The 14,996-nt window shown below is 50.6% G+C and overlaps 1 protein-coding gene across 1 annotated transcript in view; it reads right to left on the bottom strand.

Annotated features, from left to right (window-relative positions):
• The window catches only part of CHMP1B (charged multivesicular body protein 1B), a 29,670-nt gene extending 22,148 nt beyond the window's left edge, over positions 1–7,522 (bottom strand). The window contains exons 1-2 of the mRNA XM_088450842.1: positions 7,386–7,522; positions 1,693–1,790 (exon numbers count right to left, since the gene is read on the bottom strand). Coding sequence (XP_088306968.1) covers positions 1,693–1,790; positions 7,386–7,401 — 114 coding nt within the window. The 5' untranslated portion in view covers positions 7,402–7,522. The remainder of the gene's footprint in view (positions 1–1,692; positions 1,791–7,385) is intronic.
• Between the last annotated feature and the right edge of the window lie 7,474 nt (positions 7,523–14,996).

Consider the following 14,996-nt stretch of genomic DNA (forward strand, 5'->3'; position numbering starts at 1 on the left):
TATGGAGTGTGTATGATGTGTACAGTATGGTGTGTGTATAGTACGATGTGTGTACAGTATGGTGTATGATGTGTGTACAGTATGGTATGTGTATGTATGTGTACAGTATGGTGTGTATGATGTGTATGTACAGTATGGTGTGTTTATGATGTGTGGATGTGCAGTATGGTGTGTGTACAGTATTGTATGTGTACAGTATGGTATGATGTGTGTGTACATTATGGTGCATGTATGTACAGTATGGTGCGTGTATGTACAATATGGTGCGTGTACAGTATGGTGCGTGTGTACAGTATGGTGTATGTTGTGTGTACAGTATGGTGTGTGTATGATGTGTACAGTATGGTGTGTGTATGATGTGTGTGTACATTATGGTGTGTATGTACAGTATGGTGTGTACAGTATGGCGTGTGTATGTACAGTATGGTGTATGATGTGTGTACAGTACGGCGTGTGTATGATGTGTACATTATGGTGTGTATGTACAGTATGGTGTATGATGTATGTACAGTATGGTGTGTGTACAGTATGGTGTGTATGATGTGTACAGTATGGTGTGTATGATGTGTACAGTATGGTGTGTGTACAGTATGGTGTGAACATGTGTACAGTATGGTGTGTGTACATTGTGTACAGTATGGGGTGTGTACAGTATGGTGTATGATGTGTACAGTATGGGGTGTGTACAGTATGGTGTATGATGTGTACAGTATGGTGTGTGTACATGTGTACAGTATGGGGTGTGTACAGTATGGGGTGTGTACAGTATGGTGTATGGTGTGTACAGTATGGTGTATGATGTGTACAGTATGGGGTGTGTACAGTATGGTGTATGGTGTGTACAGTATGGTGTATGATGTGTACAGTATGGTGTGTGTACAGTATGGTGTGTGATGGTTACAATGGAACTACTAGATTTGCGGTTACATTATGGGTTACAGTTACAGGGGATGCGGGATGTGTAGTTACACAGCAGCTGGAGTGCAGCACGTTGCCCATCTCTGATCTAGCAGAACGGTTGATGTCTCTTTGCTACGTTCCCTACAGGCTTAATCACTGTAAGGAAGGGGGATGGCTTCTGGATGATCGTAGCATTCACTTTGCTACCTGGCCACATGGTCCTGTGTGAAGTCTCCAGGCAGAGATGGGAGTCTCAGAGGTAGGCAGGAGGAGGGCGGGGCCATTAGTGGCAGGACACTGCAGGAGGCGGGGCCCCCTTGGTAACGGGACACTGCGGGAGGGGAGGGCGGGGCCCCCTTGGTAACGGGACACTGCGGGAGGGGAGGGCGGGGCCCCCTTGGTAACGGGACACTGCGGGAGGGGAGGGCGGGGCCCCCTTGGTAACGGGACACTGCGGGAGGGGAGGGCGGGGCCCCCTTGGTAACGGGACACTGCGGGAGGGGAGGGCGGGGCCCCCTTGGTAACGGGACACTGCGGGAGGGGAGGGCGGGGCCCCCTTGGTAACGGGACACTGCGGGAGGGGAGGGCGGGGCCCCCTTGGTAACGGGACACTGCGGGAGGGGAGGCGGGGCCCCCTTGGTAACGGGACACTGCGGGAGGGGAGGCGGGGCCCCCTTGGTAACAGGACACTGCGGGAGGGGAGGCGGGGCCCCCTTGGTAACAGGACACTGCGGGAGGGCTTATTGCCATTATTTGCAGTAATTCTGGCCAGGTCATCGTCTCACTTCGCACCTTCTTGATTTTGGCTTTTTCCGTTTTTTCCTCTTTCTCACATTTCTTGGCATTTCGGTTGAGTTCTTTAGCTGCGAATTTCAAGTTGAAGAGATGCTCTGATTGGCGAGTTAAGGAGCAGACCGGTTACATTACGCACGTAGCAATTACATCTCAGCCTCCAGTAACGCAATATGAAATGACGTCTGTAAACGCAGTCAGAGGACGGTGAACAATATATTACTAAGCTTCCATGAACAGACGCAGCCTCCACATTCCTAGCGCAATATAGGGAAGACGTCCACAGGAATCATTTGTAATAAGGTTTTCAGTCATTAGCAGCTAAAAAGCTCATTATGAGCCGGTCGGTGTGTGAATGAGCCCCCAACATATGAATCCCTGTCCCTCCCCAGTGTCAGCACCAAATTAAATAGCGAAATTCTCCATAACCCGACACTGGATGTTCCGACTAAACAAGCAGCGTGAAAACGTGCCGACTGCATGTCGCCAAAATCATCCCCTAATCAGCCAGCAATTGCCAGACAGGGGAGGGGTCTACAGTATTTGTGAAATGGTTATACCTATATTTTACTCCAACGTACAGGTACAGGGACCATTATCGGAGGTGCTGGGCATTAGGGGGATCTCTGTAACGCAAGTAAAATGATCCCACACTGCAGCCAGTATCCAACTAGCAGCAGTAAATTACTGTCGCTAATGGATCCCCCAGGGGCTAGTCCCAAAGATCCGCCCGACGTCAGCACTTATTGGCGATTTTTATTTGGAGCCCAATGTGTCTCGAAAAAAAAAATCCCTGACAAGTGCCATGATTTTGCCGCCGCGATGGCGAAGACACAGGCCCACGGATCCTATGTGTTTTCGGACAAATATATAAGATAGAGATCACAAAAATATATAATTATACAGTGTTCTCCCCAGAATTTTTTTCCAACCGGGTGGCATCCAAAAGTAGCCGGGTGGGGGCCTTCGCAATTATGCGCGTGTCGGGAAAAGGGGTAACTCCCTTACCAATCCAGCCCGACAGGTCTCAGGCTGCTCCCCCACTGGCTCTCAGTCAAAAGTGCCCATTATACAGTGCCCCATGTAGTTTTCCCCTTTATGCATTGCTCCCTGTAGTTTAACTTTGCCCTTATATATTGCCCCCTGGCTGAAGTAGTGCCCCCAGGTTTAATAATGTCCCTTATGCAGTGCCCCCAGACTGGCCCCTTATGCAGTGCCCCCAGGTTTAATAGTGTCCCTTATGCAGTGCCCCCAGACTGGTCCTGACACCAGCCCAGAACTTACCTTTACTTGCTGTCCGCTGCTTTGCGCTGTCTGGATCCAACTAGATCCAGCAGGTGCGCAGGGCAGGCTCCTCACGTCACGGGTGACGTCATCCGCCCAGTGCATCACTGGGAACGCTGGCCTCTGAAGCGATCGGAGGCTTCTTTAGCCTCCGGTCACTTCAGAGGCCAGTGTTCCACACCGGGGAAAAGTGCCGGGCAGCAGGCTGTTTCTGCCGGGGGAGAACACAGATTATTTTTTTTTTTCTTTACGAAAAACTGGGATTAATCGTTGAAAAATCCCTGTTTGTCAATCCCCAAAAGATATATATTGGGGCTAAATTGGATAGCAGCATGCAGAGCTCCTCATAGTAACTGGAAATCTATAAAACAAGTGGTTATATACCCCAAAAAATGCAAAATCCCTATTTTTGGCTAAAAATGTGGGGATTTCTTTCATTTGGACACCCCCCATAATGATAAATTACCGGTGGAAAAAATTGTGTTGCGCACTTTGGTGAAAAATAACCGCTCAAATTTTGGGCAAAAAAAATAAATAAAATTGTATGCTAAATCCCACTATTTCCATCTGACTTAAAATCAGCCTCACAGCCATCAGATCATACACCAATAAGGTGGGCTATAGGGAACCAGTGCAATGTGGTATCCGGGGGTCACCGAGATGAACATATTGCCCCAAAATGGGCTTAAACCACAGAGCAGATGGAGGTGCTGAACAGAGATCTCGGCATGGTGGTACTCCCAGCTCTAGTAACTGCATTAAGACCTTCAATTCCCATTTCATGTTATGAGAAGAAATCTCACTGAGCACCGTGTGGCCGGTCAGAGGCTACTGAATCATAACACGTACAGACAGGGCCGAGGCCTTCACCGCCACCTGCACTATTTATATCTCTCCCACCACTGTACAGGGCACGGCTAAACTCGCTCACCCTGTTCTGCCAGTTCCCAGACTCCTGTCCTCCTGCCAGGTACAGTGGTTACGTCAGGATCACATGCTCACCGAGCCCGACTCACATGATGGAATGATGGGTGCAGCCAGAAATCTGACTCTGATAATAAACAATGAGACTCGGCCGGCTGGTTACAGGACAGGTGAGCTCCTTACACTGTATGAGGCCGAGCCCGCCGGTAACAGGACAGGTGAGCTCCTTACACTGTATCAGGCCGAGCCGGCCGGTTACAGGACAGGTGAGCTCCTTACACTGTATCAGGCCGAGCCGGCCGGTTACAGGACAGGTGAGCTCCTTACACTGTATCAGGCCGAGGCGGCCGGTTACAGGACAGGTGAGCTCCTTACACTGTATGAGGCCGAGGCGGCCGGTTACAGGACAGGTGAGCTCCTTACACTGTATGAGGCCGAGGCGGCCGGTTACAGGACAGGTGAGCTCCTTACACTGTATGAGGCCGAGGCGGCCGGTTACAGGACAGGTGAGCTCCTTACACTGTATGAGGCCGAGGCGGCCGGTTACAGGACAGGTGAGCTCCTAACACTGTATATGAGGCCGAGGCGGCCGGTTACAGGACAGGTGAGCTCCTAACACTGTATATGAGGCCGAGGCGGCCGGTTACAGGACAGGTGAGCTCCTAACACTGTATATGAGGCCGAGGCGGCCGGTTACAGGACAGGTGAGCTCCTAACACTGTATATGAGGCCGAGGCGGCCGGTTACAGGACAGGTGAGCTCCTAACACTGTATATGAGGCCGAGGCGGCCGGTTACAGGACAGGTGAGCTCCTAACACTGTATATGAGGCCGAGGCGGCCGGTTACAGGACAGGTGAGCTCCTTACACTGCATGAGGCCGAGCCGGCCGGTTACAGGACAGGCGAGCTCCTTACACTGTATCAGGCCGAGGCGGCCGGTTACAGGACAGGCGAGCTCCTTACACTGTATGAAGCCGAGGCGGCCGGTTACAGGACAGGCGAGCTCCTTACACTGTATGAGGCCGAGCCGGCCGGTTACAGGACAGGTGAGCTCCTTACACTGTATGAGGCCGAGCCATCAGCAGATGATCACGCTGCCCCTATGTTCACTTTAATCCATACACAAAAAATGCAATTTTCATTTAAATATGTGATCATTATCCTAGACCATAGGTTCTCAAACTCGGTCCTCAGGAGCCCAAACAGTGCATGTTTTCCAGGTCTCACAGAATCACAAATGATATAATTAGCTCCGCCAGTGGAACTTTTAAAATGTGTCAGTGAGTAATGAATACACCTGTGCATCTGCTGGGTAACCTGGGAAACGTGAACTGTGTGGGGTCCTGAGGACCGAGTTTGAGAACCTCTGTCCTAGACATTTACAGCAACATAAATGTGACCACCCCACAGTCCGGCTTACCAATATCAGTGTCACTTTAAAAACCACATTTACACACCAGGATCCACTGTAATATGACCCCCAGCTCCCCTAAATAAAGAATCCTGAGATTACACAGGGGGTTTGATTTGTCAAAACTAAACACAGAGAGGGGCTCTATAGTGCATACACGTTATTTAGGATAATACATTCACTAACAGCTGTCTCCAGGTTAGAGACTTTTACCAAATATACGTCTATAGTATTCATTCTAGCACCCTGCACCTGTCACAACCCGTTCCTCTTTCCTGCCTGGGGTGTCACTCTCTGCTCTGGTGCTTCTAGCAGAGTGCGAGAGTGAACACTATATTTATATGAGCATATCACCACATCCACGCTGTTGTCTCAGGTTACGATGCACACGCCTCCCATCCTCCATGTATGGAGCTATAGCGTCTATGCTCTCATATGTCGCCGTGTAGACCACGGTCCCCAGCAGTGTCTAGAGCAGGGGTGGCCAAACACGGTCCTCGAGATCTACCAACAGTTCACCTTTTCCAGGTCTCCTCGCAGAGTCACATGTGAAATAATTAGCTCCACCCGTGGATCTTTCAAAATGTGTCAGTGAGTAATGAGTACACCTGTGCACCTGCTGGGTGACCTGGAAAACATGACCTGTTGGTAGATCTCAAGGACAGAGTTTGGCCACCCCTGGCCTAGAGTGTCACCAAACCATGGCCTAACGTATTTCGGTGACATTGCTCTGGACCTTGCTCTCCATGTTGGTGACATATGACAACATTGCGCTATAGCTCATATACCGGATACCGGGACTGTATTGGCAATCAGTTATACACAACAGCAATATTTCATCATTTGGTGGCAGTACAGTGCCCAGCCAAGCTGGAGCTACATAGTGGAACTGAGGACTGTGCAGGGTGACCCACGAGAACAGCGTGGATGTGGGAATATATGAGAGATATAACAAGCCTAACCTGGAGACAGTTGTTTTAAGTGGATGTATTATCCTAAATAAAACTTTTATGCACTATGGAACGCCTCCTCTATGTTTTGAGACGGAAGGATGTAAGGTGCGTGTCTGGGGCAGTCAGGGGGTGTCTGGGGCAGTCAGGGGGTGTGCGGGGAGGTGTCTGGGGTAGCCAGGGGGTGTGAGGCAGGTGTCTGGGGTAGCCAGGGGGTGTGTGTGTGGGGTGGGGTGTCTGCGGCAGTCAGGGGGTGTGTGGGGTAGTCTGGTGCAGTCTGGGGGTGTGAGGCGGGTGTCTGGGGTAGCCAGGGGGTATGTGGCGGGTGTCTGGGGTAGTCAGGGGGTATGTGGCGGGTGTCTGGGGTAGTCAGGGGGTATGTGGCGGGTGTCTGGGGCAGTCAGGTGGTGTCTGGGGTAGTCAGGGGGTGTCTGGGGCAGTCAGGGGGTGTTTGGTGGGTGTCTGGGGTAGTCAGGGGCAGTCAGTCAGGGGGTGTCTGGGGCAGTCAGGGGGTGTCTGGGGCAGTCAGGGGGTGTCTGGGGAGGTGTCAGGGGGTGTCTGGGGAGGTGTCAGGGGGTGTCTGGGGAGGTGTCAGGGGGTGTCTGGGGAGGTGTCAGGGGGTGTCTGGGGCAGTCAGGGGGTGTGGGGAGGTGTCAGGGGGTGTGGGGAGGTGTCAGGGGGTGTGTGGCGGGTGTCTGGGGCAGTCAGGGGGTGTGGGGAAGTGTATGGGGGGTGTCTGGGGCAGTCAGGGGGTGTGTGGCAGGGGTCTGGGGCAGTCAGGGGGTGTGTGGCGGGTGTCTGGGGCAGTCAGGGGGTGTGGGGAGGGTGTCTGGGGCAGTCAGGGGGTGTGGGGAGGTGTCAGGGGGTGTGTGGCGGGTGTCTGGGGCAGTCAGGGGGTGGGGGAAGGTGTATAGGGGGGTGGGGCAGTCAGGGGGTGTGGGGAAGTGTATGGGGGGTGTCTGGGGCAGTCAGGGGGTGGGGGAAGGTGTATAGGGGGGTGGGGCAGTCAGGGGGTGTGCAGCAGGTGTCAGGGGGTGTCTGGGGCAGTACATGGGGGGTGACACACAAGGACACCAGCTATAGAGAACCCACCTCCCCCAACCCCCGGCCACAGGGAAGGATACTCTCCATGTTGGACATTGTTCCTGGCTCGGTCAGCTCTCCGGTGTCTCCCGGTCTCTGTCACTAGATCCGGGCTCTTCCGGTTTATCGGTGCTCAGCGCTTCCTGTTAGTGTGTGACGTCAGCGAGCTGCAACCAGTAGAATCCCGCTCTGGGTATCAGGGGCGGGGCTATGAAACGCACTGAGGGCGGAACCGATTAGGTCACTGTCCTGTGACCCGGCTGTCACGATGCGCTACTGGGACACGCCCACCACAGGACGTCATATGATGACCCAGCCTGTCAGTCACCAGCGGGAGGCGGGGAATGGGCGGGGACAGTGTCATAGAGCACAGCACAGGTTCTCATACTCGGCCCTCAGGACCCCAAGCAGTGCATGTTTTCCAGGTCTCCTGACAGAATCGCAAGTGAAGTAATTAGCTTCACCTGTGGATCTTTTAAAATGTGTCATTAAGTAATGAGTACACCTGTGCAGCTGCTGGGTGACCTGCAGGACCGAGTTGGAGAACCACTGACAAAGACTATGGGGCTCATTATAGTCAGTATGATATATATATATATATATATATATATATTATATATATATAGATATATATATTCACACTATAGGAGGATATATACTATATACTATAGGGGCAGTCTGGGGCAGTTATTGAAGGATATATATATATATATTTATATATATATATACTGTAGGGCAGTATCCACATTTGCTCGCGCCGTAGGTGTAAAAGGGGGCTTGGCGCGCCAAAAAATTAAACACACACATAGGACCTCATTCAGACCTGGTCGCAAGCGCTGAGCACTCGCAACCGGGTCAATGTTTAGGCCCTGCGCTCGCTCCGGAGCTCACTACAAAAGGGGCGGCTGTCGATGTTGATCGACAGCTCGGCCCGTTTTGTAGGCGTGGCGGGGGGTGGTTTCACAGACGGAGGCGTTCCTTAAGGAACGCTTGCCGTTTTGTGGGCGGCCGCACTGACATCAGCAGTGATGTCAGTGGGGAGCTTCCCGCTCGATTAGAGCAGGAAGCTCCCTGGGGCTTGCAGTTGCCGAGACACAACCTTAGGGTCTCGTCGCAATCCCCGATGGTCGTGATGGTCTTGACCATCGCGACCATCAACCTGGTCGGTCGCTAAAGCTGTGGGTGGTAACCCACAGCTTAGCTAGCGACCAGGAGGCCTCACTGGAAAAGTCAAGCGGCTGCCCACATTCAGAGCGAGCGCTCGCTTCTTGCGACCGCCTCTGAATGAGGGCCATTGGCCCTTACAGAAAAACATCCAAACACAAGGTCCCCCCACAGGAAAAACAAACAAACCATTGTCCCTAACATACAAAAACGATAAAACAAATTAAATTGCCCCAGGCCCCCAAAGAACACTGACCTGTCTGAGAGAGAGGAGCTCCCAGTCCCTTCCGGCCCTCAGCTGTGGGTGACACCAGTAGCCACAGTGCAGGGCCCCCAGTTTTAATCGGTCCAGGGTGCAGCACTGCGCCCCCTTAATAATCATCCAATAATTACACTGATTCTTATTGGACGCTGCTAACTGCTGCTAGACGGGCCAACGCAAGTGACTGGTCCAGTGTCTGTGGTCGATCAGTCGATTGCGATAGACACTTTGGCCACCTCTGCTTCAGGGGGAGTGTGGGGCAGTTACAGGAGGATATATATACTATAGGGGGAGTGAGGGGCAGTTACAGGAGGATATATATACTGTAGGGGGAGTGAGGGGCAGTTACAGGAGGATATATATACTATAGGGGGAGTGAGGGGCAGTTACAGGAGGATGCATATACTATAGGGGGAGTGAGGGACAGTTACAGGAGGATATATATGCTATAGGGGGAGTGAGGGGCAGTTACAGGAGGATGTATATACTATAGGGGGAGTAAGGGGCAGTTACAGGAGGATATATATACTATAGGGGGAGTGAGGGGCAGTTACAGGAGGATATATATACTACAGGGGGAGTGAGGGGCAGTTACAGGAGGATATATATACTATAGGGGGGGTGAGGGGCAGTTACAGGCGGTTATATATACTATAGGGGGGGTGAGGGGCAGTTATAGGGGAACATATATATATATACACACTCGCTGATGAGCCCGGTTTCACCCGGATAGACCTTAGATATTTGCTATTTCCATTTCCTTCATCCCATTTTAACTTTACTTATATGTTTAGATCATTTTATGCCTCTGGAGTAATGGGGTGTGGTAGTATCCATATAAATAAATAGAGTTTAAAAAAAAAAATTATATACTTATATAAGTAATTCTTAGTGAACCACATGGGTGAGCTCACTGTGGAGTGGGCCTATGTGAGAAGCAGTCCTCCCTCAAGTCCATCCCTGCCACCTTCAGCGAGAGCCCTTGGGAATTGTTGATGGTCCTTGGCAAGTAGACCTTGAGGGGGAACTGCAGCCTCTTGAAGTTAAAGGGGTATTCTGATGGTATGAGTGGTATGCGTGGTAGGAACACCCACTCCCCCCAAGCACAGCCAGTGAACGCTGTGGCCTTGATGACGTTCCTGTGGAGGGTCTTTACTTGCAGCCTGGTGCCATTGCACAGTTTGAGCGGGTTGAGGTTCCGCTGCAATATCACTGGAACCCCCACTGTGAGGAGAAGCTTGTGGGCTGGGAGGCCAGGAGGGTTGATGGTGTTGAGGAACTCCACGGGGTAGTGAATTGCATCATCCATTTGCACTGCTACTGAGTCCACAGACCTGTACTCTATTTCTGCCCCTTGGAATGACTGAAGTAGAGTGTCATTAATGATGGTAGGTATCCGTGTCGTTCTTGGGGGTCAGATTGGCACGCTCTCACAGCCAGTCCATGGATAAGGAGCACTACAGTCGTAACGGGAATAAGGGACATAAATATAACAAAAATGAAGGTATAGTTCTCCTGCGACAATTTTTTCCAACTGTGATATTGTAGTTTTCTATTTTTCCGCCTTCTTTCCAACAGGGAAATTCCTCATAGGTATGGAACAAGGAAACAAAAAAACTTGTATAAGTGAATGGGTCTGAACTAGAAACAAAACATGAATAGGACCGTGTGTATTTCACCAGTGTCTAAAATCCGAACACCATGTGACCATACCCAGTGTTCTCATCCATAAAAAGGACAGAATTCTGCTCACATTATGAGCCTGAATCAGGGCCGGCCTTTTGTTTTTTTTAGAGCGGCCTCCCACAGCTGTAGCAAGCTGCCATGATGAAGGTCGCGATGGTCAAGACCATCGGGCTTGCGACGAAACCCTTGTGGTAGGGTCTCGTTGACGCAAGCCCCAGAGAGCTTTCGGCTCTATCAGAGCCGAGAGCACTCCCACTGACATCACTTGTGATGTCAGTGGGGCCGCCCCCAGACGGTAGGCGTTCTCATGGGAACGCCTCCGTCTGGGCAGCCACGCCCCCAGCCCGCCTACCAAAAGGGGCGTGCTGTCACTCAACATCGACAGCACGCCCCCTTCGCTATCCGGGTCTCACGCATGCGCTCACGAGCGGGTCTGAATCAGGCCCTATATTCTTACATATGTAAGTGAGGTAATCCTCATATAAAGGTATCTTTGACTCAAACAGATGGTATCACAAAACTTTATCACAAGTGCCGTACTTGAGCCCAGATGCTTACATAATATCTTACATCAGTAAGTATGGTGATCCTCACATAAGGTTATCTTTAAACTTTCAGTAAGTGAAAGGACCTACACACAATAAATGTAATGGACTGCAGAATAGATGCTCACACTGATTCTTACATCGACAAGACTATTCACACTCTCATCAAGGTTTCTTTGGGATCTCAGATTTATCCAAGTTTGCAGATGTACCATGAAAATAAACATAAAATACTCCTCATCGGGCTCTATTTACTACAATCCACATTTGTAATGCAGATTGTACTGTGATATTATCGACTGAATTCACACGCAATATCACAGGGATTTACTACAAATCCCTTACAGAAAGCTCTGTCCCTGCGAATCCCCTCCGCACTCTAGTCATGATATTTTTGCAAAAAAAAAACAGTGACTAGTGCCCCGCGCATGCGCCGACCGGCCACCGCTGCTACCCCCTAGCGCTAAGCCCGCCCCCGATGCTAGGTCCCGCCCTCCATGATCGCGGACCCCCCGTGACCCCCCCACGACCCCCCCTCCCTTAATAGCACTTACCTGCAGTCATCGGTGCTTCGGTGATGTCTTCCATACCTCCGGTCAGCTGATATGCCATACTGCACTTGGGACCCAATCACCTGATGACCGGGCCGCAGTGCAGCATAGGAGACCAGCTGACCGGAGGGGAGTCATCACCGTAGCCCCGATCACCGGTCCCTGGAGTCAGGTAAGTGAATTTTTTTTTTTTGACTCTTTTTTTTTTGCAGTGTATCAGCTTGCGGTCTGTTTAGACCACACAGCTGAACAATGGGACTGGCTACGGGCTCTGCTCTGCCTTTCAGAGCAGAGTAGGAGTCCGGTAACCGGGGGAGACCCTGGATAGCGCCAACTCCAGGTGACATTATCACAAGGCTTTTCCCGTATTTTTTTACAATTTATTTTAAGTAACTTTTGTTCGGATCACATTTCCCATTACAATTATGGGAAATACAATCAGCTTACTAAAAATAAGTGAAACTAAGGGGTTGGAGTACAGACTCCTCATACAGACACTACATCCCCAGATCCTCTGGTCACTGTCCTATCCTGTGTCTCATCCTACTTATCTAATCAATCTCTCAGTGTTCCCCTCTCTGGGTCTGCTGTAAGTGACACTGTGACTGCTCTCTCCTCATACAGACACTACATCTCCAGGTCCTCAGGTCACTGTCCTATCCTGTGTCTCATCCTATTTATCTAATCACTCTCTGTGTTCCCCTCTCTGGGTCTCTGCTGTATGTGACACTGTGACTGCTCTCTCCTCATACAGACACTACATCCCCAGGTCCTCAGGTCACTGTCCTATCCTGTGTCTCATCCTACTTATCTAATCACTCTCTCAGTGTTCCCCTCTCTGGGTCTCTGCTGTATGTGACACTGTGACTGCTCTCTCCTCATACAGACACTACATCCCCAGGTCCTCAGGTCACTGTCCTATCCTGTGTCTCATCCTACTTATCTAATCACTCTCTCAGTGTTCCCCTCTCTGGGTCTCTGCTGTATGTGACACTGTGACCGCTCTCTCCTCATACAGACACTACATCCCCAGGTCCTCAGGTCACTGTCTCATCCTACTTATCTAATCAATCTCTCTGTGTTCCCCTCTCTGGGTCTCTGCTGTATGTGACACTGTGACTGCTCTCTCATACAGACACTACGTCCTCAGGTCACTGTCCTATCCTGTGTCTCATCCTACTTATCTAATCACTCTCAGTGTTCCCTCTCTGGGTCTCTGCTGTATGTGACACTGTGACTGCTCTCTCCTCATATAGACACTACATCCCCAGGTCCTCAGGTCACTGTCCTATCCTGTGTCTCATCTTACTTATCTAATCACTCTCTCTGTGTTCCCCTCTCTGTGTCTCTGCTGTATGTGACACTGTGACTGCTCTCTCCTCATACAGACATTACATCCCCAGGTCCTCAGGTAACTGTCCTATCCTGTGTCTCATACTACTTATCTAATCACTCTCTCAGTGTTCCCCTGTCTGGGTCTCTCTGCTGTATGTGATACTGTGACTGCTCTCTCCTCATACAGACACTACAACCCCAGGTCCTCAGGTCACTGTCCTATCCTGTGTCTCATCCTACTTATCTAATCACTCTCTCAGTGTTCCCCTCTCTGGGTCTCTCTGCTGTATGTGACACTGTGACTGCTCTTTCCTCATACAGACACTACATCCCCAGGTCCTCAGGTCACTGTCCTATCCTGTGTCTCATCCTACTTATCTAATCACTATCTCTGTGTTCCCCTCTCTGGGTCTCTGCTGTATGTGACACTGTGACTGCTCTCTGCTCATACAGACATTACATCCCCAGGTCCTCAGGTCACTGTCCTATCCTGTATCTCATCCTACTTATCTAATCACTCTCTCAGTGTTCCCCTCTCTGGGTCTCTGCTGTATGTGACACTGTGATCGCTCTCTCCTCATACAGACACTACATCCCCAGGTCCTCAGGTCACTGTCCTATCCTGTGTCTCATCCTACTTATCTAATCACTATCAGTGTTCCCCTCTCTGGGTCTCTCTGCTGTATGTGACACTGTGACTGCTCTCTCCTCATACAGACACTATATCCCCAGGTCCTCAGGTCACTGTCCTATCCTGTGTCTCATCCTACTTATCTAATAACTCTCTCAGTGTTCCCCTCTCTGGGTCTCTCTGCTGTATGTGACAATGTGACTGCTCTCTCCTCATACAGACACTACATAGCCAGGTCCTCAGGTCACTGTCCTATCCTGTTTCTCACCCTACTTATCTAATCACTATCTCTGTGTTCTCCTCTCTGGGTCTCTGCTGTATGTGACACTGTGACTGCTCTCTCCTCATACAGACACTACATCCCCAGGTCCTCAGGTCACTGTCCTATCCTGTGTCTCATCCTACTTATCTAATCACTCTCTCTGTGTTCTCCTCTCTGGGTCTCTGCTGTATGTGACACTGTGACTGCTCTCTCCTCATACAGACACTTCATCCCCAGGTCCTCAGGTCACTGTCCTATCCTGTGTCTCATCCTACTTATCTAATCACTCTCTCAGTGTTCCCCTCTCTGGGTCTCTGCTGTATGTGACACTGTGGCTGCTCTCTCCTCAAACAGACACTACATCCCTAGGTTCTCAGGTCACTGTCCTATCCTGTGTCTCATCCTACTTATCTAATCACTCTCTCAGTGTTCCCCTCTCTGGGTCTCTGCTGTATGTGACACTGTGACTGCTCTCTCCTCATACAGACACTACATCCCCAGGTCCTCAGGTCACTGTCCTATCCTGTGTCTCATCCTACTTATCTAATCACTCTCTCAGTGTTCCCCTCTCTGGGTCTCTGCTGTATGTGACACTGTGACTGCTCTCTCCTCATACAGACACTACATCCCCAGGTCCTCAGGTCATTGTCCTATCCTGTGTATCATCCTACTTATCTAATCACTCTCTCAGTGTTCCCCTCTCTCGGTCTCTCTGCTGTATGTGACAATGTGACTGCTCTCTCCTCATACAGACACTACATCCCCAGATCCTCAGGTCACTGTCCTATCCTGTGTCTCATCCTACTTATCTAATCACTCCCTCAGTGTTCCCCTCTCTCGGTCTCTCTGCTGTATGTGACACTGTGACTGCTCTCTCCTCATACAGATACTACATACCCAGGTCCTCAGGTCACTGTCCTATCCTGTGTCTCATCCTACTTATTTAATCACTCTCTCAGTGTTCCCCTCTCTGAGTCTCTGCTGTATGTGACACTGTGACTGCTCTCTCCACATACAGACACTATATCCCCAGGTCCTCTGGTCACTGTCCCATCCTGTGTCTCATCCTACTTATCTAATCACTCTCAGTGTTCCCCTCTCTGGGTCTCTCTGCTGTATGTGACACTGTGACTGCTCTCTCCTTATACAGACACTACATCCCCAGGTCCTCAGGTCACTGTCCCATCCTGTGTCTCATCCTACTTATCTAATCACT

The sequence above is a fragment of the Taudactylus pleione genome, unplaced genomic scaffold, assembly GCF_031769625.1.
Source record: "Taudactylus pleione unplaced genomic scaffold, aTauple2 ptg000530l, whole genome shotgun sequence".
NCBI classification, from domain to species: Eukaryota; Metazoa; Chordata; class Amphibia; order Anura; family Myobatrachidae; genus Taudactylus; species Taudactylus pleione.